Below are 25,291 nucleotides of genomic sequence, written 5' to 3' on the forward strand. Positions count from 1 at the left end.
TCACAATAGTGCATCCACACACCCCTGACCCTGCAGAACATTGCATACCAGTGCACCCACACACCCCCTGCAGACCATCTCATAACAATGCACCCACACACACTGACCCTGCAGAGCATCACATAACAGTGCACCCACAAACCTCTCCCTGCAGAGCATCACATAACAGTGCACCCACAAACCTCTCCCTGCAGAGCATCACATAACAGTGCACCCACAAACCTGTCCCTGCAGAGCATCACATAACAGTGCACCCACACACCTGTCCATGCAGAGCATCACATAACAGTGCACCCACACACCTCTCCCTGCAGAGCATCACATAACAGTGCACCCACACACACACTGACCCTGCAGAGCATCACATAACAGTGCACCCACACACCTCTCACTGCAGAGCATCACATAACAGTGCACCCACACACACACTGACCCTGCAGAGCATCACATAACAGTGCACCCACAAACCTCTCCCTGCAGAGCATCACATAACAGTGCACCCACACACACTGACCCTGCAGAGCATCACATAACAGTGCACCCACACACACTGACCCTGCAGAGCATCACATAACAGTGCACCCACACACCTCTCACTGCAGAGCATCACATAACAGTGCACCCACACACACACTGACCCTGCAGAGCATCACATAACAGTGCACCCACAAACCTCTCCCTGCAGAGCATCACATAACAGTGCACCCACACACACTGACCCTGCAGAGCATCACATAACAGTGCACCCACACACACTGACCCTGCAGAGCATCACATAACAGTGCACCCACAAACCTGTCTCTGCAGAGCATCACATAACAGTGCACCCACAAACCTGTCCCTGCAGAGCATCACATAACAATGCACCCACAAACCTGTCCCTGCAGAGCATCACATAACAATGCACCCACAAACCTGTCCCTGCAGAGCATCACATAACAGTGCACCCGCACACACTGACCCTGCAGAGCATCACATAACAGTGCACCCACAAACCTGTCCCTGCAGAGCATCACATAACAGTGCACCCACAAACCTCTCCCTGCAAAGCATCACATAACAGTGCACCCACAAACCTCCCTGCAGAGCATCACATAACAGTGCACCCACAAACCTCTCCCTGCAGAGCATCACATAACAGTGCACCCACAAACCTCTCCCTGCAGAACATTGCACCCACACACACTGACCCTGCAGAGCATCACATAACAGTGCACCCACAAACCTCTCCCTGCAGAGCATCACATAACAGTGCACCCACACACACTGACCCTGCAGAGCATCACATAACAGTGCACCCACAAACCTCTCCCTGCAGAACATTGCACCCACACACACTGACCCTGCAGAGCATCACATAACAGTGCACCCACAAACCTCTCCCTGCAGAGCATCACATAACAGTGCACCCGCACACACTGACCCTGCAGAGCATCACATAACAGTGCACCCATAAACCTCTCCCTGCAGAGCATCACATAACAGTGCACCCACAAACCTCTCCCTGCAGAGCATCACATAACAGTGCACCCACACACACTGACCCTGCAGAGCATCACATAACAGTGCACCCACACACCTCTCAAAACAGTGGTTTACCTCCTGCTGATCATATACACTGCACTCACTATGCTGCTGCCTCATGAAAAGCCCGGGAAACCAGCCGCCTCATAGAAAACCGAGCAGAGGAAGATAGCTCCTCCCACACATGAGGCTGGTCACATGGGCATGACATCATCACAGGTCCTCAAGACCTACCTCTGGCAACTACATTCTAGCCTCCACCCAGCAGCTACCGCAGAGCCGCCACTAGGAAGTGTCCCCCCCAGTAATGGACTCTGAGGGCCCCACGTGGTGACGTGGTGTAGTCTTCGGCTATAGGCCGGGATACTCCGGGCTCCCACTAATCATCAGTGCGCACCCTGCCGGCTGCTGTAGGTAACACAGGAGCCCAGAGCTGAGCGGAACGTTCCCCCTTGCTTAGTTTCCGGGGGACGGCTGAGCGCGGTGCACACATCATGTCTGCGCCCTGGTTGCCCGCTCAGGACTCTCAGGTACATGTCGGGTTTCTTCTGTTTTGTTTTATTTTATCTTTTCTTTGCGGAATGACGCCAGGAGGGGGCGCTGAGAGCAGAGGCTGGGATCTATAGACAACAGCCCCCCTAATTATACCTGCCCCCAGTAATAACAGCCCCCCTAATTATACCTGCCCCCCAGTAATAACAACCCCCCTCATTATACCTGCCCCCAGTAATAACAGCCCCCCTAATTATACCTGCCCCCCAGTAATAACAGCCCCCTCATTATACCTGCCCCCCAGTAATAACAGCCCCCTCATTATACCTGCCCCCCAGTAATAACAGCCCCCTCATTATACCTGCCCCCCAGTAATAACAGCCCCCTAATTATACCTGCCCCCCAGTAATAACAGCCCCCCTCATTATACCTGCCCCCAGTAATAACAGCCCCCTCATTATACCTGCCCCCCAGTAATAACAGCCCCCTCATTATACCTGCCCCCCAGTAATAACAGCCCCCCTCATTATACCTGCCCCCAGTAATAACAGCCCCCCTAATTATACCTGCCCCCCAGTAATAACAGCCCGCCTCATTATACCTGCCCCCAGTAATAACAGCCCCCTCATTATACCTGCCCCCAGTAATAACAGCTCCCCTCATTATACCTGCCCCCAGTAATAACAGCCCCCCTAATTATACCTGCCCCCAGTAATAACAGCCCCCCTAATTATACCTGCCCCCTGTAATAACAGCCCCCTAATTATACCTGCCCCCCAGTAATAACAGCTCCCCTCATTATACCTGCCCCCCAGTAATAACAGCTCCCCTCATTATACCTGCCCCCAGTAATAACAGCCCCCCTAATTATACCTGCCCCCAGTAATAACAGCCCCCCTAATTATACCTGCCCCCTGTAATAACAGCCCCCTAATTATACCTGCCCCCCAGTAATAACAGCTCCCCTCATTATACCTGCCCCCCAGTAATAACAGCTCCCCTCATTATACCTGCCCCCCAGTAATAACAGCTCCCCTCATTATACCTGCCCCCAGTAATAACAGCCCCCCTCATTATACCTGCCCCCAGTAATAACAGCCCCCCTAATTATACCTGCCCCCCAGTAATAACAGCCCCCCTCATTATACCTGCCCCCCAGTAATAACAGCTCCCCTCATTATACCTGCCCCCAGTAATAACAGCCCCCCTAATTATACCTGCCCCCACAGTAATAACAGCCCGCCTCATTATACCTGCCCCCCAGTAATAACAGCCCCCCTCATTATACCTGCCCCCCAGTAATAACAGCCCCCCTCATTATACCTGCCCCCCAGTAATAACAGCCCGCCTCATTATACCTGCCCCCAGTAATAACAACCCCCCTAATTATACCTGCCCCCCAGTAATAACAGCCCCCTCATTATACCTGCCCCCCAGTAATAACAGCCCCCCTAATTATACCTGCCCCCCAGTAATAACAGCCCCCCTCATTATACCTGCCCCCCAGTAATAACAGCCCGCCTCACTATACCTGCCCCCCAGTAATAACAGCCCCCCTAATTATACCTGCCCCCCAGTAATAACAGCCCCCTCATTATACCTGCCCCCAGTAATAACAGCCCCCCTAATTATACCTGCCCCCCAGTAATAACAGCCCGCCTCATTATACCTGCCCCCAGTAATAACAGCCCTCCTCATTATACCTGCCCCCAGTAATAACAGCTCCCCTCATTATACCTGCCCCCAGTAATAACAGCCCCCCTAATTATACCTGCCCCCAGTAATAACAGCCCCCCTAATTATACCTGCCCCCTGTAATAACAGCCCCCTAATTATACCTGCCCCCCAGTAATAACAGCTCCCCTCATTATACCTGCCCCCCAGTAATAACAGCTCCCCTCATTATACCTGCCCCCCAGTAATAACAGCTCCCCTCATTATACCTGCCCCCAGTAATAACAGCCCCCCTCATTATACCTGCCCCCAGTAATAACAGCCCCCCTAATTATACCTGCCCCCCAGTAATAACAGCCCCCCTCATTATACCTGCCCCCCAGTAATAACAGCTCCCCTCATTATACCTGCCCCCAGTAATAACAGCCCCCCTAATTATACCTGCCCCCACAGTAATAACAGCCCGCCTCATTATACCTGCCCCCCAGTAATAACAGCCCCCCTCATTATACCTGCCCCCCAGTAATAACAGCCCCCCTCATTATACCTGCCCCCCAGTAATAACAGCCCGCCTCATTATACCTGCCCCCAGTAATAACAACCCCCCTAATTATACCTGCCCCCCAGTAATAACAGCCCCCTCATTATACCTGCCCCCCAGTAATAACAGCCCCCCTAATTATACCTGCCCCCCAGTAATAACAGCCCCCCTCATTATACCTGCCCCCCAGTAATAACAGCCCGCCTCACTATACCTGCCCCCCAGTAATAACAGCCCCCCTAATTATACCTGCCCCCAGTAATAACAGCCCCCCTAATTATACCTGCCCCCAGTAATAACAGCCCCCCTCATTATACCTGCCCCCAGTAATAACAGCCCCCCTCATTATACCTGCCCCCAGTAATAACAGCCCCCCTAATTATACCTGCCCCCCAGTAATAACAGCCCCCCTAATTATACCTGCCCCCCAGTAATAACAGCCCCCTCATTATACCTGCCCCCCAGTAATAACAGCCCCCTCATTATACCTGCCCCCCAGTAATAACAGCCCCCTCATTATACCTGCCCCCAGTAATAACAGCCCCCCTCATTATACCTGCCCCCAGTAATAACAGCCCGCCTCATTATACCTGCCCCCAGTAATAACAGCCCCCCTAATTATACCTGCCCCCAGTAATAACAGCCCCCCTCATTATACCTGCCCCCAGTAATAACAGCCCCCTCATTATACCTGCCCCCAGTAATAACAGCCCCCCTCATTATACCTGCCCCCCAGTAATAACAGCCCCCTCATTATACCTGCCCCCAGTAATAACAGCCCCCCTCATTATACCTGCCCCCCAGTAATAACAGCCCCCCTCACTATACCTGCCCCCCAGTAATAACAGCCCCCTCATTATACCTGCCCCCAGTAATAACAGCCCCCTCATTATACCTGCCCCCCAGTAATAACAGCCCCCCTCATTATACCTGCCCCCTGTAATAACAGCCCCCCTCACTATACCTGCCCCCCAGTAATAACAGCCCCCCTCATTATACCTGCCCCCCAGTAATAACAGCCCCCCTCACTATACCTGCCCCCCAGTAATAACAGCCCCCTCATTATACCTGCCCCCAGTAATAACAGCCCCCTCATTATACCTGCCCCCCAGTAATAACAGCCCCTCATTATACCTGCCCCCCAGTAATAACAGTCCGCCTCACTATACCTGCCCCCCAGTAATAACAGCCCCCCTCATTATACCTGCCCCCAGTAATAACAGCCCCCCTCATTATACCTGCCCCCAGTAATAACAGCCCCCCTAATTATACCTGCCCCCCAGTAATAACAGCCCCCCTCATTATACCTTCCCCCAGTAATAACAGCCCCCCTCATTATACCTGCCCCCAGTAATAACAGCCCCCCTAATTATACCTGCCCCCAGTAATAACAGCCCCCCTAATTATACCTGCCCCCAGTAATAACAGCCCCCCTAATTATACCTGCCCCCCAGTAATAACAGCCCCCCTAATTATACCTGCCCCCCAGTAATAACAGCCCCCTCATTATACCTGCCCCCCAGTAATAACAGCCCCCTCATTATACCTGCCCCCCAGTAATAACAGCCCCCTCATTATACCTGCCCCCAGTAATAACAGCCCCCCTCATTATACCTGCCCCCAGTAATAACAGCCCGCCTCATTATACCTGCCCCCAGTAATAACAGCCCCCCTCATTATACCTGCCCCCAGTAATAACAGCCCCCCTCATTATACCTGCCCCCAGTAATAACAGCCCCCTCATTATACCTGCCCCCAGTAATAACAGCCCCCCTCATTATACCTGCCCCCAGTAATAACAGCCCCCTCATTATACCTGCCCCCAGTAATAACAGCCCCCCTCATTATACCTGCCCCCCAGTAATAACAGCCCCCTCATTATACCTGCCCCCCAGTAATAACAGCCCCCCTAATTATACCTGCCCCCCAGTAATAACAGCCCCCCTCATTATACCTGCCCCCCAGTAATAACAGCTCCCCTCATTATACCTGCCCCCCAGTAATAACAGCCCCCCTCACTATACCTGCCCCCCAGTAATAACAGCCCCCTCATTATACCTGCCCCCAGTAATAACAGCCCCCTCATTATACCTGCCCCCCAGTAATAACAGCCCCCCTCATTATACCTGCCCCCTGTAATAACAGCCCCCCTCACTATACCTGCCCCCCAGTAATAACAGCCCCCCTCACTATACCTGCCCCCCAGTAATAACAGCCCCCTCATTATACCTGCCCCCAGTAATAACAGCCCCCTCATTATACCTGCCCCCCAGTAATAACAGCCCCTCATTATACCTGCCCCCCAGTAATAACAGTCCGCCTCACTATACCTGCCCCCCAGTAATAACAGCCCCCCTCATTATACCTGCCCCCAGTAATAACAGCCCCCCTCATTATACCTGCCCCCAGTAATAACAGCCCCCCTAATTATACCTGCCCCCCAGTAATAACAGCCCCCCTCATTATACCTGCCCCCAGTAATAACAGCCCCCCTAATTATACCTGCCCCCAGTAATAACAGCCCCCTCATTATACCTGCCCCCCAGTAATAACAGCCCCTCATTATACCTGCCCCCCAGTAATAACAGTCCGCCTCACTATACCTGCCCCCCAGTAATAACAGCCCCCCTCATTATACCTGCCCCCAGTAATAACAGCCCCCCTCATTATACCTTCCCCCAGTAATAACAGCCCCCCTCATTATACCTTCCCCCCAGTAATAACAGCCCCCCTAATTATACCTGCCCCCAGTAATAACAGCCCCCCTCATTATACCTGCCCCCCAGTAATAACAGCCCCCTCATTATACCTGCCCCCCAGTAATAACAGCCCCCCTAATTATACCTGCCCCCCAGTAATAACAGCCCCCCTCATTATACCTTCCCCCAGTAATAACAGCCCCCCTCATTATACCTTCCCCCCAGTAATAACAGCCCCCCTAATTATACCTGCCCCCAGTAATAACAGCCCCCCTCATTCATATAGGCGTTGTGCTGGCTGTGACTCTGATGGCCGCTCTCTTCTCCAGTCCTTTCTGCAGAGGCATGCCCACTGGCACAATGTCCTGGACCCCAGCAGGTTACTGGCATCTCATGTAAGTTACTGCAGGTGAGAGGAAAGGGGGATGGAAGCTGCCAGGGGCCGTGGTGGCAGGAGGAGGGAAGGGGGGATGTGGCGGTACAGCTGATTGGAGTAGAGAGGGAGTGGAATTGTATGCAGGAGGGGGAGGTGGTAGATGTTGCTGGAGGAGGAAGGGGGAGGTGGCGGTAGATGTTGCTGGAGGGGGGAGGGGGAGACGATGGTAGATGTTGCTGGAGGGGGAGGTGGCGGTAGATGTGGCTGGAGGGGGGAGGGGGAGACGGCGGTAGATGTGGCTGGAGGAGGGAGGGGATGGCGGTAGATGTTGCTGGAGGGAGGGGGAGACGACGGTAGATGTTGCTGGAGGGAGGGGGAGACGACGGTAGATGTTGCTGGAGGAGGGAGGGGATGGCGGTGGCTGATGTAGGTGATTGGCTGCTTTAGGACCATGTGACCACAATCTTCTCATTCAGGCAGAAATCCAGAAATCTAAATCCTTGTTGGAGTCGCTGGGGCCCAGAAATACAGAGGAAGAGCAGGATGACAAGGTACAGTGGAAGTGGTACTGTGCAGCGTCTGTACATGCAGAATAAGAGAAGTGGTACTGTGCAGCGTCTGTACATGCAGAATAAGAGAAGTGGTACTGTGCAGTGTCTGTACATGCAGAATAAGGGAAGTGGTAATGTGCAGCGTCTGTACATGCAGAATAAGGGAAGTGGTACTGTGCAGCGTCTGTACATGCAGAATAAGGGAAGTGGTACTGTGCAGCGTCTGTACTTGCAGAATAAGGGAAGTGGTACTGTGCAGTGTCTGTACATGCAGAATAAGAGAAGTGGTACTGTGCAGCGTCTGTACATGCAGAATAAGGGAAGTGGTAATGTGCAGCGTCTGTACATGCAGAATAAGGGAAGTGGTACTGTGCAGCGTCTGTACATGCAGAATAAGGGAAGTGGTACTGTGCAGCGTCTGTACATGCAGAATAAGGGAAGTGGTACTGTGCAGCGTCTGTACATGCAGAATAAGGGAAGTGGTAATGTGCAGCGTCTGTACATGCAGAATAAGGGAAGTGGTACTGTGCAGCGTCTGTACATGCAGAATAAGGGAAGTGGTACTGTGCAGCGTCTGTACATGCAGAATAAGGGAAGTGGTAATGTGCAGCGTCTGTACATGCAGAATAAGGGAAGTGGTACTGTGCAGCGTCTGTACATGCAGAATAAGGGAAGTGGTACTGTGCAGCGTCTGTACATGCAGAATAAGGGAAGTGGTACTGTGCAGTGTCTGTACATGCAGAATAAGAGAAGTGGTAATGTGCAGCGTCTGTACATGCAGAATAAGGGAAGTGGTAATGTGCAGCGTCTGTACATGCAGAATAAGGGAAGTGGTACTGTGCAGCGTCTGTACATGCAGAATAAGGGAAGTGGTACTGTGCAGCGTCTGTACATGCAGAATAAGGGAAGTGGTACTGTGCAGCGTCTGTACATGCAGAATAAGGGAAGTGGTAATGTGCAGCGTCTGTACATGCAGAATAAGAGAAGTGGTACTGTGCAGCGTCTGTACATGCAGAATAAGGGAAGTGGTAATGTGCAGCATCTGTACATGCAGAATAAGGGAAGTGGTACTGTGCAGCGTCTGTACATGCAGAATAAGGGAAGTGGTACTGTGCAGCGTCTGTACTTGCAGAATAAGGGAAGTGGTACTGTGCAGTGTCTGTACATGCAGAATAAGAGAAGTGGTACTGTGCAGCGTCTGTACATGCAGAATAAGGGAAGTGGTAATGTGCAGCGTCTGTACATGCAGAATAAGGGAAGTGGTACTGTGCAGCGTCTGTACATGCAGAATAAGGGAAGTGGTACTGTGCAGCGTCTGTACATGCAGAATAAGGGAAGTGGTACTGTGCAGCGTCTGTACATGCAGAATAAGGGAAGTGGTACTGTGCAGCGTCTGTACATGCAGAATAAGGGAAGTGGTAATGTGCAGCGTCTGTACATGCAGAATAAGGGAAGTGGTACTGTGCAGCGTCTGTACATGCAGAATAAGGGAAGTGGTACTGTGCAGCGTCTGTACATGCAGAATAAGGGAAGTGGTACTGTGCAGTGTCTGTACATGCAGAATAAGAGAAGTGGTAATGTGCAGCGTCTGTACATGCAGAATAAGGGAAGTGGTAATGTGCCGCGTCTGTACATGCAGAATAAGGGAAGTGGTACTGTGCAGCGTCTGTACATGCAGAATAAGGGAAGTGGTACTGTGCAGCGTCTGTACATGCAGAATAAGGGAAGTGGTACTGTGCAGTGTCTGTACATGCAGAATAAGGGAAGTGGTACTGTGCAGCGTCTGTACATGCAGAATAAGGGAAGTGGTACTGTGCAGCGTCTGTACATGCAGAATAAGGGAAGTGGTACTGTGCAGCGTCTGTACATGCAGAATAAGGGAAGTGGTAATGTGCAGTGTCTGTACATGCAGAATAAGGGAAGTGGTACTGTGCAGCGTCTGTACATGCAGAATAAGGGAAGTGGTACTGTGCAGTGTCTGTACATGCAGAATAAGAGAAGTGGTAATGTGCAGCGTCTGTACATGCAGAATAAGGGAAGTGGTAATGTGCCGCGTCTGTACATGCAGAATAAGGGAAGTGGTACTGTGCAGCGTCTGTACATGCAGAATAAGGGAAGTGGTACTGTGCAGCGTCTGTACATGCAGAATAAGGGAAGTGGTACTGTGCAGCGTCTGTACATGCAGAATAAGGGAAGTGGTACTGTGCAGCGTCTGTACATGCAGAATAAGGGAAGTGGTACTGTGCAGCGTCTGTACATGCAGAATAAGGGAAGTGGTACTGTGCAGTGTCTGCACATTGGGGTATGTGGGTGCGCTGATCTCCAGATCTCATTGATCCTTTTCTGTGTTGTACAGGTGACTGAGGCCGGGAAGTTATGTCAGGTGAGTTTCCTTTTGTATCCAGGATAGGAGAGTCCTCAGGAGCAGGGCAGTTCTGGGGGTACAGCAGGGGCTCTCTATATAGGACAGGGGCAGGGCAGTTCTGGGGGTATAGCAGGGGCTCTCTATATAGGACAGGGGCTGGGGCAGTACTTGGGGTATAGCAGGGGCTCTCTATATAGGACAGGGGCAGGGCAGTTCTTGGGGTATAGCAGGGGCTCTCTATATAGGACAGGGGCAGGGCAGTTCTGGGGGTATAGCAGGGGCTCTCTATATAGGACAGGGGCAGGGCAGTTCTGGGGGTATAACAGGGGCTCTCTATATAGGACAGGCGCAGGGCAGTTCTGGGGGTACAGCAGGGGCTCTCTATATAGGACAGGGGCGGGGCAGTACTTGGGGTATATCAGGGGCTCTCTATATAGGATGGGCGCTGGGGCAGTTCTGGGGGTATAGCAGGGGCTCTCTATATAGGACAGGGCTGGGGCAGTACTTGGGGTATAGCAGGGGCTCTCTATATAGGACAGGGCTGGGGCAGTTCTGGGGGTATAGCAGGGGCTCTCTATATAGGACAGGGCTGGGGCAGTACTTGGGGTATAGCAGGGGCTCTCTATATAGGACAGGGCAGTTCTGGGGGTACAGCAGGGGCTCTTTATATAGGACAGGGCAGTTCTGGGGGTATAGCAGGGGCTCTCTATATAGGACAGGGCTGGGGCAGTTCTGGGGGTATAGCAGGGGCTCTCTATATAGGACAGGGGCGGGGCAGTTCTGGGGGTATAGCAGGGGCTCTCTATATAGGACAGGGCTGGGGCAGTACTTGGGGTATAGCAGGGGCTCTCTATATAGGATGGGCGCTGGGGCAGTACTTGGGGTATAGCAGGGGCTCTCTCTATATATAGGATGCGGGCTGGGGCAGTACTTTGGGTATAGCAGGAACTCTCTATATATAGGATGGGGGCGGGGCAGTACTTGGGGTATAGCAGGGGCTCTCTATATAGGACAGGGCTGGGGCAGTACTTGGGGTATAGCAGGGTCTCTCTATATATAGGATGGGGGCGGGGCAGTACTTGGGGTATAGCAGGGGCTCTCTATATATAGGATGGGGGCGGGGCAGTACTTGGGGTATAGCAGGGGCTCGCAGTTTTCAGGGGTTCTGGCTCGGGTAGTTTCCTGCAGGGGCTGTACATGTCCTCTGGGGGGCGCAGTACAGCCCCCCTCCTCACGCTGCTGTCATCTTACATGTGACCTCCTTTTCTTCCCCCCTTAGGCCTCTGTGCACCCAGACTCAGGCCATGTGCTCCCCCTGATCTTCAGGCCGCCAGGTGAGCACAGCGCATACATACACAGGCTGAGGACCCGTCCCGTCACAGCTGAGGGTTTGTTACTGTTGTATCCGGCCGTCCAGTTTGCTATCAGTGACGGTAAAATGAGGCTGCTCAGCTACGTACACTGTGACAAACCCTCAGCGGTGATAGTAGGTTTGGATGCATGTGCAGCGTCCTTCCTGTTACTTTGGTGTGATCATGTGACTGCGTCCGGTTGCGGATCCATGTGCTGTAATGCGCCTCTTTCTGTGTTGCAGTGTACATATTGCTGGGGGCTCCGCTGGTGAGTTACATGTCCCGGGTGGGTGTGTGTGTGGGGGGGAGCGCTCTGATCCACTGGGGGCACTCGCGGCCTTACATGTCTTGTATGTTTGACAGGTGGCGGCGGCGCTGATTCCACACACAAAGGTCATGTCCTCCTTCCTCTTTCAGGTAAGTTCAGGCTGAGCTCCCGGCTGCAGCGCTCGGCTCTGCTACATCAGGTACTCACGTTGTTGTCCCACAGCTTCCTTTCCAGACGTACAATGCGGCCTTCACTGCAATGCATGGGAACCACTCCCAGCAGGTGAGTGACCGACTATGGGGCGGGCTTCAAGTATAAAGACCGTGCACTATGTGACTCTTACTGGGGAAAGGAGCAGGGCTTCGCATATAACAACAAGGCACTATGTGACTATTACTGACGCAGAGGGCGGGGCTTCGCATATAACAACAAGGCACTATGTGACTATTACTGACGCAGGGGGCGGAGCATCGCATATAACAGCAAGGCACTATGTGACTTACTGACGCAGGGGGCGGAGCATCACATATAACAGCAAGGCACTATGTGACTATTACTGACGCACGAGGCGGAGCATCGCATATAACAGCAAGGCACTATGTGACTATTACTGACGCAGGGGGCGGAGCATCGCATATAACAGCAAGGCACTATGTGACTATTACTGACGCAGGGGGCGGAGCATCGCATATAACAGCAAGGCACTATGTGACTATTACGCAGGGGGCGGAGCATCGCATATAACAGCAAGGCACTATGTGACTCTTACTGATGCAGGGGGCGGGGCCTCGCATATAACAGCAAGGCACTATGTGACTCTTACTGACGCAGGGGGCGGAGCATCGCATATATCAACAATGCATTGTGACTATTACTGATGCAGGGGGCGGAGCATCGCATATAACAGCAAGGCACTATGTGACTATTACTGATGCAGGGGGCGGAGCATTGCATATAACAACAAGGCACTATGTGACTATTACTGATGCAGGGGGCGGGGCCTCGCATATAACAGCAAGGCACTATGTGACTATTACTGATGCAGGGCCTTGCATATAACAACAATGCATTATGTGACTTACTAACGCAGGGGGCGGGGCCTTGCACATAAGGACAATGCATTATGTGACTTACTAACGCAGGGGGCGGGGCCTTGCGCATAAGGACAATGCATTATGTGACTTACTAACGCAGGGGGCGGGGCCTTGCGCATAAGGACAATGCACTATGTGACTGTCTTTTCCGGCAGGTGGGAAAGTCTCCGAATCTGCTGTACATGTCCGCCAGCGCTCTGTACCTCGTCTGTATGGGGGTACGTATCTGTGTCAGGCAGGGGGTCACATGACACGCTGGGTGGAGGGCGTCCTGTCATTGTTCTATTCTCCTGCAGGCGGCCCCAGTGCTCGCCATGAAGAGGCTCGGGATTCGCAGTCCGTCCAACAGCAGCTTCTTCAGTAGAATCCTCCCACCCCCGCTCTATGGTAATCTCCACAGCCCCTGTCCCCTCCCACTCTATGGTAATCACCTGATGGTCCTCCACAGCCCCTCTCCCCTCCCTCCCACTCTATGGTAATCACCTGATGGTCCTCCACAGCCCCTCTCTCCTTCCTCCCACCCCTGCTCTATGGTAATTACCTGATGGTCCTCCACAGCCCCTCTCCCCTTCCTCCCACCCCTGCTCTATGGTAATCACCTGATGGTCCTCCACAGCCCCTCTCTCCTTCCTCCCACCCCTGCTCTATGGTACTCGCCTAATGGTCCTTCACAGCCCCTCTCCCCTCCCTCCTGCCCCCAGAGACCCTCTCCCTTCTACGGCAGTATGGAGGCCATGATACCCTTTGTGTTTTGCAGCGCTGCTCGGAGGACTGAGTGTAGTTCTCATAAGGTTTCCTGAGGTAGAAAGTGGGGTTCAGGTTGTGGACCGAGAAGGAAATGTGGTCGGAGCTTCTCACAGAGCTGCGGAGAAGGTAAATCCTGTCCCTAACCCACACAGAGGGGAGGAGAGCGATGCAGGGACACACCAGAATGTAATATGGCCGCTCCTGCTCACATCTCTTCTATCCTCTCAGGCCATGAAGGAGACGGCGCTGTCCCGGTCGGCTCTGTTCGGGGTCACAGCGTTGATTCCCTCCGTGATGAGGCGGTGAGTATCGGTCTCCCCTTCCCTCGCTCTGGACCGGGCAGACGCTCCCGTAAGTTACCCCTCCATCCTTCTCTTTCTCTGCAGTTCTCCCCATATGTTAAGGAACCCACAGATGTTCACCCTGCTCAGAAACCTGGCCGCTCTCATCACCTTTGGGATTATGGTTCCCGTTTCGTTCAGTATCTTCCCACAAAAAGGATCGGTGCGTGTCAGTATGGCGGCGGGCAGGCCTGCTGTAGAACAGGGGGGCAGATACTTTACAAACAACTCATGTTACAACCAACTCATGTCCTGCTCCAATGTATTTCAGATCAGACGAGACGACCTGGAGGAAGAGCTGAAGCTGAAGACTGAGGAACCTGAGCTGTTCTACAACCGGGGACTGTGAGGAAGCAGAAACATTCTACAACCGGGGACTGTGAGGAAGCGGAACCGTTCTACAATCGGGAACTGTACCGTTCTACAATCGGGAACTGTGAGGAAGCAGAACCGTTCTACAACCGGGGACTGTGAGGAAGCGGAACCGTTCTACAATCGGGAACTGTACCGTTCTACAATCGGGAACTGTGAGGAAGCAGAACCGTTCTACAACCGGGGACTGTGAGGAAGCGGAACCGTTCTACAACCGGGGACTGTGAGGAAGCGGAACCGTTCTACAACCGGGGACTGTGAGGAAGCGGAACCGTTCTACAATCGGGAACTGTGAGGAAGCGGAACCGTTCTACAACCGGGGACTGTGAGGAAGCGGAACTGTTCTACAACCGGGGACTGTGAGGAAGCGGAACCGTTCTACAACCGGGGACTGTGAGGAAGCGGAACCGTTCTACAACCGGGGACTGTGAAGGAACAGAACCGTTCTACAACCGGGGACTGTGAGGAAGCGGAAACGTTCTACAACCGGGGACTGTGAGGAAGCGGAACCGTTCTACAACCGGGGACTGTGAGGAAGCGGAACCGTTCTACAACCGGGGACTGTGAGGAAGCGGAACCGTTCTACAACCGGGGACTGTGAGGAAGCGGAACTGTTCTACAACCGGGGACTGAGGGAGCGGAACCGTTCTGCAACCGAGGACTGTGAGGAAGCGGAACCGTTCTGCAACCGAGGACTGTGAAAAAGCGGAACCTCTCTACAACTTGCGACTGTGAGGGAACCGGAAACTATGAGGAAGTGGAACAGTTCTATAACCGGGGATTATGAGGAACTTGAGCTGTTCTACAATTGGGGACTGTGAGGGAACCGTTCTAGTCATTCCCGGTGAGAGAACCGGAACCGTTCTTCAACCAGGGATAGTGAGAAAGCGGAATTGTTCTATAGCCAGGGACGGTGAAGGTGTCCTCCACTCAGTTACTGATATTTTCTTAAGACACAAAGTAAACAGAAATAAAAATGGTCTTTGAGGCTGCAGTGCAGATTGTGTCCTGTAGGCGGCGACGCCTCTACATGTATTGTATTAAAGGGGAACTCCAGGTAGAGGTAAAAAAAAAAAATAAACCTGCTCCAGAAGCATATAGCATTGCTAAACTGTCTAACCCAGTTCTGAATCTCAAATTATTTGCAGTAATTTATCATTTCATTGTGGTCAGACCCACGCTGTATTCTCTACCTGTAACACCACACAGCACACTGTATTCTCTACCTGTAACACCACACAGCACGCTGTATTCTCTACCTGTAACACCACACAGCACGCTGTATTCTCTACCTGTAACACCACACAGCACCCTGTATTCTCTACCTGTAACACCACACAGCGCTGTATTCTCTACCTGTAACACCACACAGCACTGTATTCTCTTCCTGTAACACCACACAGCGCGCTGTATTCTCTACCTGTAACACCACACAGCTCGCTGTATTCTCTACCTGTAACACCACACAGCACGCTGTATTCTCTACCTGTAACACCACACAGCACCCTGTATTCTCTACCTGTAACACCACACAGCACTGTATTCTCTACCTGTAACACCACACAGCACCCTGTATTCTCTACCTGTAACACCACACAGCGCTGTATTCTCTACCTGTAACACCACACAGCACTGTATTCTCTTCCTGTAACACCACACAGCACGCTGTATTCTCTACCTGTAACACCACACAGCTCGCTGTATTCTCTACCTGTAACACCACACAGCACTGTATTCTCTACCTGTAACACCACACAGCGCTGTATTCTCTACCTGTAACACCACACAGTGCGCTGTTTTCTCTACCTGTAACACCACACAGCACTGTATTCTCTACCTGTAACAACACACAGCACGCTGTATTCTCTACCTGTAACACCACACAGCACGCTGTATTCTCTACCTGTAACACCACACAGCACTGTATTCTCTACCTGTAACACCACACAGCACGCTGTATTCTCTACCTGTAACACCACACAGCACTGTATTCTCTACCTGTAACACCACACAGCACTGTATTCTCTACCTGTAACACCACACAGCGCTGTATTCTCTACCTGTAACACCACACAGCACTGTATTCTCTTCCTGTAACACCACACAGCGCGCTGTATTCTCTACCTGTAACAGCACACAGCAGGCTGTATTCTCTACCTGTAACAGCACACAGCACACTGTATTCTCTACCTGTAACACCACACAGCACACTGTATTCTCTACCTGTAACACCACACAGCGCTGTATTCTCTACCTGTAACACCACACAGCACTGTATTCTCTACCTGTAACAGCACACAGCATGCTGTATTCTCTACCTGTAACACCACACAGCACACTGTATTCTCTACCTGTAACACCACACAGCACACTGTATTCTCTACCTGTAACACCACACAGCACGCTGTATTCTCTACCTGTAACACCACACAGCTCGCTGTATTCTCTACCTGTAACAGCACACAGCAGGCTGTATTCTCTACCTGTAACACCACACAGCGCTGTATTCTCTACCTGTAACAGCACACAGCAGGCTGTATTCTCTACCTGTAACAGCACACAGCAGGCTGTATTCTCTACCTGTAACACCACACAGCACGCTGTATTCTCTACCTGTAACACCACACAGCACGCTGTATTCTCTACCTGTAACACCACACAGCACGCTGTATTCTCTACCTGTAACACCACACAGCACGCTGTATTCTCTACCTGTAACACCACACAGCACGCTGTATTCTCTACCTGTAACACCACACAGCACGCTGTATTCTCTACCTGTAACACCACACAGCACTGTATTCTCTACCTGTAACACCACACAGCACACTGTATTCTCTACCTGTAACACCACACAGCACACTGTATTCTCTACCTGTAACAGCACACAGCAGGCTGTATTCTCTACCTGTAACACCACACAGCACACTGTATTCTCTACCTGTAACACCACACAGCACACTGTATTCTCTACCTGTAACACCACACAGCACGCTGTATTCCCTACCTGTAACACCACATAGCACTGTATTCTCTACCTGTAACACCACACAGCACGCTGTATTCTCTACCTGTAACACCACACAGCACGCTGTATTCTCTACCTGTAACACCACACAGCACACTGTATTCCCTACCTGTAACACCACATAGCACTGTATTCTCTACCTGTAACACCACACAGCACGCTGTATTCTCTACCTGTAACACCACACAGCACGCTGTATTCTCTACCTGTAATGCCGATATTGAAATAAAGTACTTTTTGAATAAATTTTTTTTTTTTCATTTCCATGCACATATTCTGATCGAGCATCTTCTATCTTTGAGGTTGAGCCCCACAATAAGGACTTTATCAGATATTATCTTACATGGGATATACTGTTTATGCCTTGTTTTTTCTCCAGGTGGGATTGGCAGTGCCGGCCCTGGATCCCACCTTTGTCACGGACTGGCTGAGCAGACTTGAAACGTCACGTCTTGAGCCCGCATCAGAGACCAGAAAGCTGACGGGCAGCGGGGACCGGAGCGCCACAATACGGGACCTGCTGCTGGAACCGGGGAGGTGAGTGGACGTCGTTGCCCTCAGCCACCTCGGGAAAAAAGCCTCCCCTAAGTACCCCTTTAAGGCTAAAGAGGCTGGTCAGAGATGTTGAATCACTCTTCTCTTTCTTCACCTCCTAGATATCAGTCAGCTACCAGTGTGGCAGACTCGTACAGATATGGTAATACATTTTATATATATATATATATATACACACACACCTATATAACTTTTAATGTACTTTTAATAGAAAAACAATTTTCCTCATGTGGAGTTCCCCTTTAACTCCAGGAATGTAGATAAATTCAGAAAGGTCCGGTTCCTCCAGGGAGGGGGGGTGTGTGTCAAGTCAGCAGGAAGTTCTCTGCTGCCGCCAGGTGGATCAGGAAGTTCTCTGTGGCCGGAGGAAACTTCTGTTGCTTCAGCCGCTGCAGGGTGATGGTCGGTCGCTCTGAGCCGCCATTTTCCTCCGCACAGGAGCTCAGGACTGCGATGATGTCCCGGGTCTTCACACAGATGTCCTGCAGAGGGGAAGATAGGTGGGAATTATGTGCCACCCCCATCTGGATCACCAGACAGGCCCCCACACCCCTCCCCCGGGGCACCTGTACCTTGATCACCTGACTGTCAGATTTCTCTGGATCTTCTGCGGCCTGAAGCATCAGCTGCCCGATCTCCTTATGCAACTTCCCCAACGTCATCGCCTCTGAAAGAAAGCCATGAGATCCGGAAGACACTACAGGCCGCTCAGTATACAGGCTGACACTACATTCACTATGATGATTTCCCCGATAGTGAGATGATGAGGTTAGTAGTTTTAGTGTTAGTAGTTTTGGTGCCGACCACATGAGGACCTGGTTGAGCACACCCTCCCGGCCATGGTAGATGAGTTACCTTTAGCACTGGGGGACACGGTGATGCTGTTTTCTGCAAGGTTCACAAAGACGTCATAGAGGTCCGGACGATTCCCCACATCAGGGTCATGGAAGCCGGCGACAAATCCCGCTAAAAAAAAACAAAAAAAAAAAAACGCGCCACTATGTGGGGGTTTTAAATGGAACTCTAAAGAAAACATTGTTCTTAAATGTGCTGCCTCCTCTGTCCATGTCAGGAACTGTCCAGAACAGCAGCAAATCCCCATAGAAAACCCTCTCCTGCTCTGGACAGTTCCTGACATGGACAGAGGTGGCAGCAGAGAGTACTGTGTCAGACTGGAGAGAATACACCACTTCCTGTAGGACATAAAGCAGCTGAGAAGTATTGGAAGACTGGAGATTTTTGTATAGAAGTAAATTAAAAATGTAGCTACCTGTGCCAGTCTTCAGGGCGTCTGTCTCATCTGAGCTCAGATGCACATAAGGATGGAGGATGGACCAGTCCTGCCGATGCCAGACAAGTGCAGGGAGAGCCCTGAAATCATCCGGACAAAACTCAGTACGAGCGTTATATCACATCTTATCCTCCAGAGCTGCGCTCACTATTCTGCTCTTACATCCCATATTATCCCCCTGCTGCTGGGGTGTAACGCAGACGATGACTGGAGGGTTTGGGGTTCAGGAAGGATGTAACAGCATCGGGTATAGGCATACTGAGGGGCGGCGGCGGCGGGGGACGCGGTAACCCAACCTGGTGAACTCCTGCACGGCATCCGGCCTGGGGTGGTAGACGGCGACCTTCCGCTTCAGCATCAGCGCTGTGTACAGGATCACGGCCTCCATCCCAAAACGCAGGATGACATCTACAAAAAAAAGAAGAGTGGTGTGAGCGGTGAACGGCCGCCAGCTGTGCCGCCATAGTAACGCACCTTTCACTGCCGCTGAGAGGTAGGCCTCCCGCTGGGGGTAGTCCCGCCACAGGAAGGTCCCGTTCTCCTCGCTCTGACAGCCGCCTCTGGTCAGTACGGACAGGTAGCGCTCCATCATGGCCACCGGGCTTCCGCTCTTCAGATAGATCCTGGGGGGGGAGGGTCAAAGCTGGAAGTCACATGATCACCTGTAGGCTCCTTCCCCAGTGACATCATCAGGTCACATGCTCACCTGCTCAGCACACGGCTCAGGGCTGAATACTTTTCAGGGTTAAATTCCTTGGCGAGGAGAACGACGCAGAAATGAGTGACCTGGCGGAAAGACGCAACGCGTCAGATGGTGATGGGTGTCCCGGAGCGGCCGGCGCAGGGGGAGGGGCTCACCTTCTCCAACACGGACGCTCCCTCCACTGCGGTGAGGACCATATAGAACCACAGCTTCCTGTACTGACCATAGAGGAGATTATAGAGCGGCGGCGGCTTCTCCTCCTGCAGGCGGCACTTCCGCAACATCAGCTCCCGCAGCTCCGGCGTGATGGATGGATAGGACCACACCCACAGCGTCTCCCCATTCACATCCTTCTCTGGGGGGGAAAGACGGAGGTTATACAGGGTGACCCCGGAACCACACAGAGATTATACAGGGTGACCCCTGAACCACACAGAGATTATACAGGGTGACCCCGGAACCACACAGAGATTATACAGGGTGACCCCGGAACCACACAGAGATTATACAGGGTGACCCCTCCCCCAACAGAGGTTATACAGGGTGACCCCTGAACCACACAGATTATACAGGGTGACCCCTCCCCCAACAGAGGTTATACAGGGTGACCCCTCCCCCAACAGAGATTATACAGGGTGACCCCTCCCCCCAACAGAGATTATACAGGGTGACCCCTCCCCCCAACAGAGATTATACAGGGTGACCCCTGAACCACACAGAGATTATACAGGGTGACCCCTCCCCCCAACAGAGATTATACAGGGTGACCCCTCCCCCCAGAGTTTATACAGAGTGACCCCTCCCCCAACAGAGATTATACAGGGTGACCCCTGAACCACACAGAGATTATACAGGGTGACCCCTCCCCCCAGAGATTATACAGAGTGACCCCTCCCCCAACAGAGATTATACAGGGTGACCCCTCCCCCAACAGAGATTATACAGGGTGACCCCTCCCCCAACAGAGATTATACAGGGTGACCCCTCCCCCCAACAGAGATTATACAGGGTGACCCCTCCCCCAACAGAGATTATACAGAATGGCCCCTCCTCCAACTACACCACATACAGTATGTAGAAGGATGTGGGATTTATGCAGTGTATACAGGAGGGATAATAAGTATCTGATCCGCTGGTGCAGAAATCTTTGCAGTTACAGAGGTCGGACGTTTCCTGGACGTCCTGACCAGGTTTGCAGACCCTGCAGCAGGGATTGAGTCCCCCTCCCCCATACACATCTTCTCCACAGCTTCCAGGTTTAAGAGCTGTCACTGGGGCAACACTGAGATTCAGCTCCTCCAAAGATTTTCTATTGGGTTCTGGTGTGGAGACTGGCGGCCGCTCCAGGACCCTGAAATGCTTCTTACGGAGGTGCTGCTTAGTTGTCCCGGCTGGGGGTCTCCTCCTTAGTTCTCCCGGCTGGGGGTCTCCTTAGTTCTCCCGGCTGGGGGTCTCCTCCTTAGTTGTCCCGGCTGTGGGTCTCCTCCTTAGCTGTCCCGGCTGGGGGTCTCCTCCTTAGTTGTCCCGGCTGGGGGTTTCCTCCTTAGTTGTCCCGGCTGTGTGTCCCCCCCCCTTAGTTGTCCCGGCTGTGGGTCTCCTCCTTAGTTGTCCCGGCTGTGGGTCTCCTCCTTAGTTGTCCCGGCTGTGTGTTTCCTCCATAGTTGTCCCGGCTGGGGGTCTCCTCCTTAGTTGTCCCGGCTGTGGGTCTCCTCCTTAGTTGTCCCGGCTGTGTGTCTCCTCCTTAGTTGTCCCGGCTGTGTGTCTCCTCCTTAGTTGTCCCGGCTGTGTGTCCCCCCCCCTTAGTTGTCCCGGCTGTGGGTTTCCTCCTTAGTTGTCCCGGCTGTGGGTTTCCTCCTTAGGTGTCCCGGCTGTAGGTCTCCTCCTTAGTTGTCCCAGCTGTGTGTCTCCTCCTTAGTTGTCCCGGCTGGGGGTTTCCTCCTTAGTTGTCCAGGCTGTGGGTTTCCTCCTTAGTTGTCCCGGCTGTGTGTCTCCTCCTTAGTTTTCCCGGCTGTGGGTTTCCTCCTTAGTTGTCCCAGCTGTGGGTCTCCTCCTTAGTTGTCCCGGCTGGGGGTCTCCTCCTTAGTTGTCCCGGCTGTGGGTTTCCTCCTTAGTTGTCCCGGCTGGGGGTCTCCTCCTTAGTTGTCCCGGCTGTGGGTTTCCTCCTTAGTTGTCCCGGCTGGGGGGTTCCTCCTTAGTTGTCCCGGCTGGGGGTCTCCTCCTTAGTTGTCCCGGCTGGGGGTCTCCTCCTTAGTTGTCCCGGCTGGGGGTCTCCTCCTTAGTTGTCCCGGCTGGGGGTCTCCTCCTTAGTTGTCCCGGCTGTGGGTTTTCCCCTTAGTGGTCCCGGCTTTTTTTGGGGTTGTCCTCATCCTTCTTCTTCCACCAAACACGGCCAGTGGAGTTGATACAAGAAAGTTTTAGATGGTCATCTGAGCACATGACCTTTTCCCATGCCTCCCCTTCATCATCCAGATGGTTATTGGCGACGTCCCCCGGACCTGGACATGTGCTGGTGTGAGCAGGGGGGCTGTGTGTGCCCTGCAGGATTATAGTCCATGGCGGTGTATGAGACTGTGGTCCCAGTCTCTTCAGGTCGGTGACCAGGTCCTCCTGTGTAGTTCTGGGCTGATTCCTGACCTTTCTCTTGTCAGACTGAGGAAGACTGACCGTCATTTTGTACTTCTAATTTTAATAATTGCACCAACAGTGGTTGTCTTCCCACCAAGCTGCTTGGCTATTGCCATGTAGCCCATCCCAGCCTTGTGCAGGTCTACAGTTTTGTCCCTGGTGTCCTTGGGGTGCCTTTACAAATAGAGATCTATCTGAAAGATTTTTTTAGGCCAAAACCAGAAATAGACTATAAACAGAGAACAGGTCATAAAGGTAAGACTGAGATTTCTCCTCTTCTCAAATACATTCCTGGCTTTGGCTTCAAAAATCTGTCAGATACATCTTTCTGTGTAAAGGCAACATAACAGTAAGAGGCAGAATTCCTGCTGGTCGATCGGTGATCACATTGTTATTTTATGGAACAAAATGGTGATTATCTGGAATGTTTTATAGATTCTGTCTCTCACAGGTGAAGTTACCGGCCAAAAATATGGGGGGGTCATATATACAGGATGATGGGGGGGAGGGGAGTCATATATACAGGATGATGGGGGGAGGGGAGTCATATATACAGGGTGATGGGGGGAGGGGAGTCATATATACAGGGTGATGGGGGGGGGGGGAGTCATATATACAGGATGATGGGGGGGGTCATATATACAGGATGATGGGGGGAGGGGAGTCATATATACAGGATGATGGGGGGGTCATATATACAGGATGATGGGGGGAGGGGAGTCATATATACAGGATGATGGGGGGAGTCATATATACAGGATGATGGGGGGAGTCATATATACAGGATGATGGGGGGAGGGGAGTCATATATACAGGATGATGGGGGGAGGGGAGTCATATATACAGGATGATGGGGGGAGGGGAGTCATATATACAGGATGATGGGGGGGGGTCATATATACAGGATGATGGGGGGAGGGAGTCATATATACAGGATGATGGGGGGAGGGGAGTCATATATACAGGATGATGGGGGGGGGGTCATATATACAGGATGATGGGGGGGGGTCATATATACAGGATGATGGGGGGGGAGTCATATATACAGGATGATGGGGGGAGGGGAGTCATATATACAGGATGATGGGGGGGTCATATATACAGGATGATGGGGGGAGGGGAGTCATATATACAGGATGATGGGGGGAGGGGAGTCATATATACAGGGTGATGGGGGGAGGGGGGGGGAGTCATATATACAGGATGATGGGGGGGTCATATATACAGGATGATGGGGGGAGGGGAGTCATATATACAGGATGATGGGGGGAGTCATATATACAGGATGATGGGGGGAGGGGGGGGGAGTCATATATACAGGATGATGGGGGGAGGGGAGTCATATATACAGGATGATGGGGGGGGGTCATATATACAGGATGATGAGGGGAGGGGAGTCATATATACAGGATGATGGGGGGGGGTCATACATACAGGATGATGGGGGGAGGGGAGTCATATATACAGGATGATGGGGGGGGGAGTCATATATACAGGATGATGGGGGGGGGTCATACATACAGGATGATGGGGGGGGGGGGGGGGGTCATATATACAGGATGATGGGGGGGGGAGTCATATATACAGGATGATGGGGGGAGGGGAGTCATATATACAGGATGATGGGGGGGTCATATATACAGGATGATGGGGGGGTCATATATACAGGATGATGGGGGGAGGGGAGTCATATATACAGGATGATGGGGGAGTCATATATACAGGATGATGGGGGGGGGGGAGTCATATATACAGGATGATGGGGGGAGGGGAGTCATATATACAGGATGATGGGGGGGGTCATATATACAGGATGATGGGGGGAGGGGAGTCATATATACAGGATGATGGGGGGAGGGGAGTCATATATACAGGATGATGGGGGGGGTCATATATACAGGATGATTGGGGGGAGGGGAGTCATATATACAGGATGATTGGGGGGAGGGGAGTCATATATACAGGGTGATGGGGTCGTATATAACACTGTCCCGGGATCCGCTTACCGATCAGGCCGATGCTGTGGAGTCGCTGGGTCTCGGCTGAGCCGCCCGGAGCCGCCATGTCCGGTGTTCGGGCTCCCGGTCAGCTGCTTCTCCAGCGGCCGCCCTAGGGCGGGTCTCTCCCGGCGCCTCCCTCACTCCAGGCCGGGGCTGCTGCGGCCTCCTCCTCCCGGTATCCCCGCCACTGTTTAAATAATTCCACCCTGCAGTCTCTCATCCCCGCCATGTGACGTCACTTTATGAGGTGGTTTCGCTGCCATATGACGTCACAGTATGAAGGAGTGTCTCAGTCATATGACGTCACTGTATGAAGTGCCCCCCCCCCCCCCCATGTGACGTCACTTTAAGACTTGGGCCCCCGCCATGTGACAACACTGTCTGAAGTAGGCCCGCCATATGATGTCACTATATAGGGTGGGGCCCCTCCATATGACGTCACTATATAGTGTGTGGCCCCCGTCATATGACGTCACTATATAGGGTGGGGCCCCGCCATATGACGTCACTATATAGGGTGTGGCCCCCGTCATATGACGTCACTGTATGAGGTGGGGCCCCCTATAACTGCCTACTCCCCAGTTCTGCAGGGTCAGTGAGGATTATGGATCCCGAGGCTGATGGGTCACTGCCGCCATTTTCTGTCTCTTTTTGCTTAAGCCGCTAATCAAGTACTTTCTCCAGTGTCAAAGA

At 52.4% G+C, this 25,291-nt stretch overlaps 2 protein-coding genes across 5 annotated transcripts; one reads left to right on the forward strand and one right to left on the reverse strand.

The window, feature by feature from the left end:
* The first annotated feature begins 1,863 nt into the window (after positions 1 to 1,863).
* SFXN4 (sideroflexin 4) lies at positions 1,864 to 14,433 on the forward strand. Of its 2 annotated transcripts, XM_069979673.1 has the most exons (14): positions 1,864 to 2,054; positions 7,260 to 7,325; positions 7,783 to 7,857; positions 10,214 to 10,240; positions 11,502 to 11,556; positions 11,817 to 11,842; positions 11,938 to 11,991; positions 12,065 to 12,124; positions 13,092 to 13,154; positions 13,233 to 13,323; positions 13,694 to 13,809; positions 13,912 to 13,985; positions 14,070 to 14,187; positions 14,296 to 14,433. In XM_069979673.1, exons 1-14 carry the CDS (start codon positions 2,019 to 2,021, stop codon positions 14,371 to 14,373), a joined length of 939 nt encoding a protein of 312 aa, XP_069835774.1. In that variant the 5' UTR covers positions 1,864 to 2,018; the 3' UTR covers positions 14,374 to 14,433. The 2 variants fall into 2 exon arrangements, with proteins under 2 accessions (XP_069835774.1, XP_069835775.1); XM_069979674.1 differs by lacking the exon at positions 7,783 to 7,857.
* A 3,733-nt stretch (positions 14,434 to 18,166) lies between these two features.
* DENND10 (DENN domain containing 10) lies at positions 18,167 to 24,910 on the reverse strand. Of its 3 annotated transcripts, none has more exons than XM_069979671.1 (9): positions 24,605 to 24,910; positions 20,132 to 20,328; positions 19,977 to 20,056; positions 19,745 to 19,893; positions 19,567 to 19,678; positions 19,250 to 19,350; positions 18,835 to 18,945; positions 18,552 to 18,646; positions 18,167 to 18,461 (listed from the first exon to the last, which is right to left on the reverse strand). In XM_069979671.1, exons 1-9 carry the CDS (start codon positions 24,660 to 24,662, stop codon positions 18,285 to 18,287), a joined length of 1,080 nt encoding a protein of 359 aa, XP_069835772.1. In that variant the 5' UTR covers positions 24,663 to 24,910; the 3' UTR covers positions 18,167 to 18,284. The 3 variants fall into 3 exon arrangements, with proteins under 3 accessions (XP_069835772.1, XP_069835771.1, XP_069835773.1); XM_069979670.1 differs by having other exon boundaries at positions 20,129 to 20,328; XM_069979672.1 differs by having other exon boundaries at positions 20,129 to 20,323; positions 24,605 to 24,682.
* Positions 24,911 to 25,291: the final 381 nt, after the last annotated feature.

This window comes from Dendropsophus ebraccatus, chromosome 8 (assembly GCF_027789765.1).
Source record: "Dendropsophus ebraccatus isolate aDenEbr1 chromosome 8, aDenEbr1.pat, whole genome shotgun sequence".
In the NCBI taxonomy this organism is placed as follows: Eukaryota; Metazoa; Chordata; class Amphibia; order Anura; family Hylidae; genus Dendropsophus; species Dendropsophus ebraccatus.

Bases quoted from the DNA above. Each gene is read 5' to 3' on its own strand.
- SFXN4 (XM_069979673.1), top strand. From the start codon at position 2,019: ATGTCTGCGCCCTGGTTGCCCGCTCAGGACTCTCAG. The intron at 10,241-11,501 runs GTGAGTTTCCTT...TTCCCCCCTTAG, and splicing joins AGGCCGGGAAGTTATGTCAG to GCCTCTGTGCACCCAGACTC. The intron at 13,810-13,911 runs GTAAATCCTGTC...CTATCCTCTCAG, and splicing joins CTCACAGAGCTGCGGAGAAG to GCCATGAAGGAGACGGCGCT.
- DENND10 (XM_069979670.1), bottom strand. From the start codon at position 24,662: ATGGCGGCTCCGGGCGGCTCAGCCGAGACCCAGCGACTCCACAGCATC. The intron at 18,946-19,249 runs GTAGCTACATTT...GTTTTTTTTTAG, and splicing joins CGCCCTGAAGACTGGCACAG to CGGGATTTGTCGCCGGCTTC. The intron at 18,647-18,834 runs GTAACTCATCTA...GCTTTCTTTCAG, and splicing joins CGTGTCCCCCAGTGCTAAAG to AGGCGATGACGTTGGGGAAG.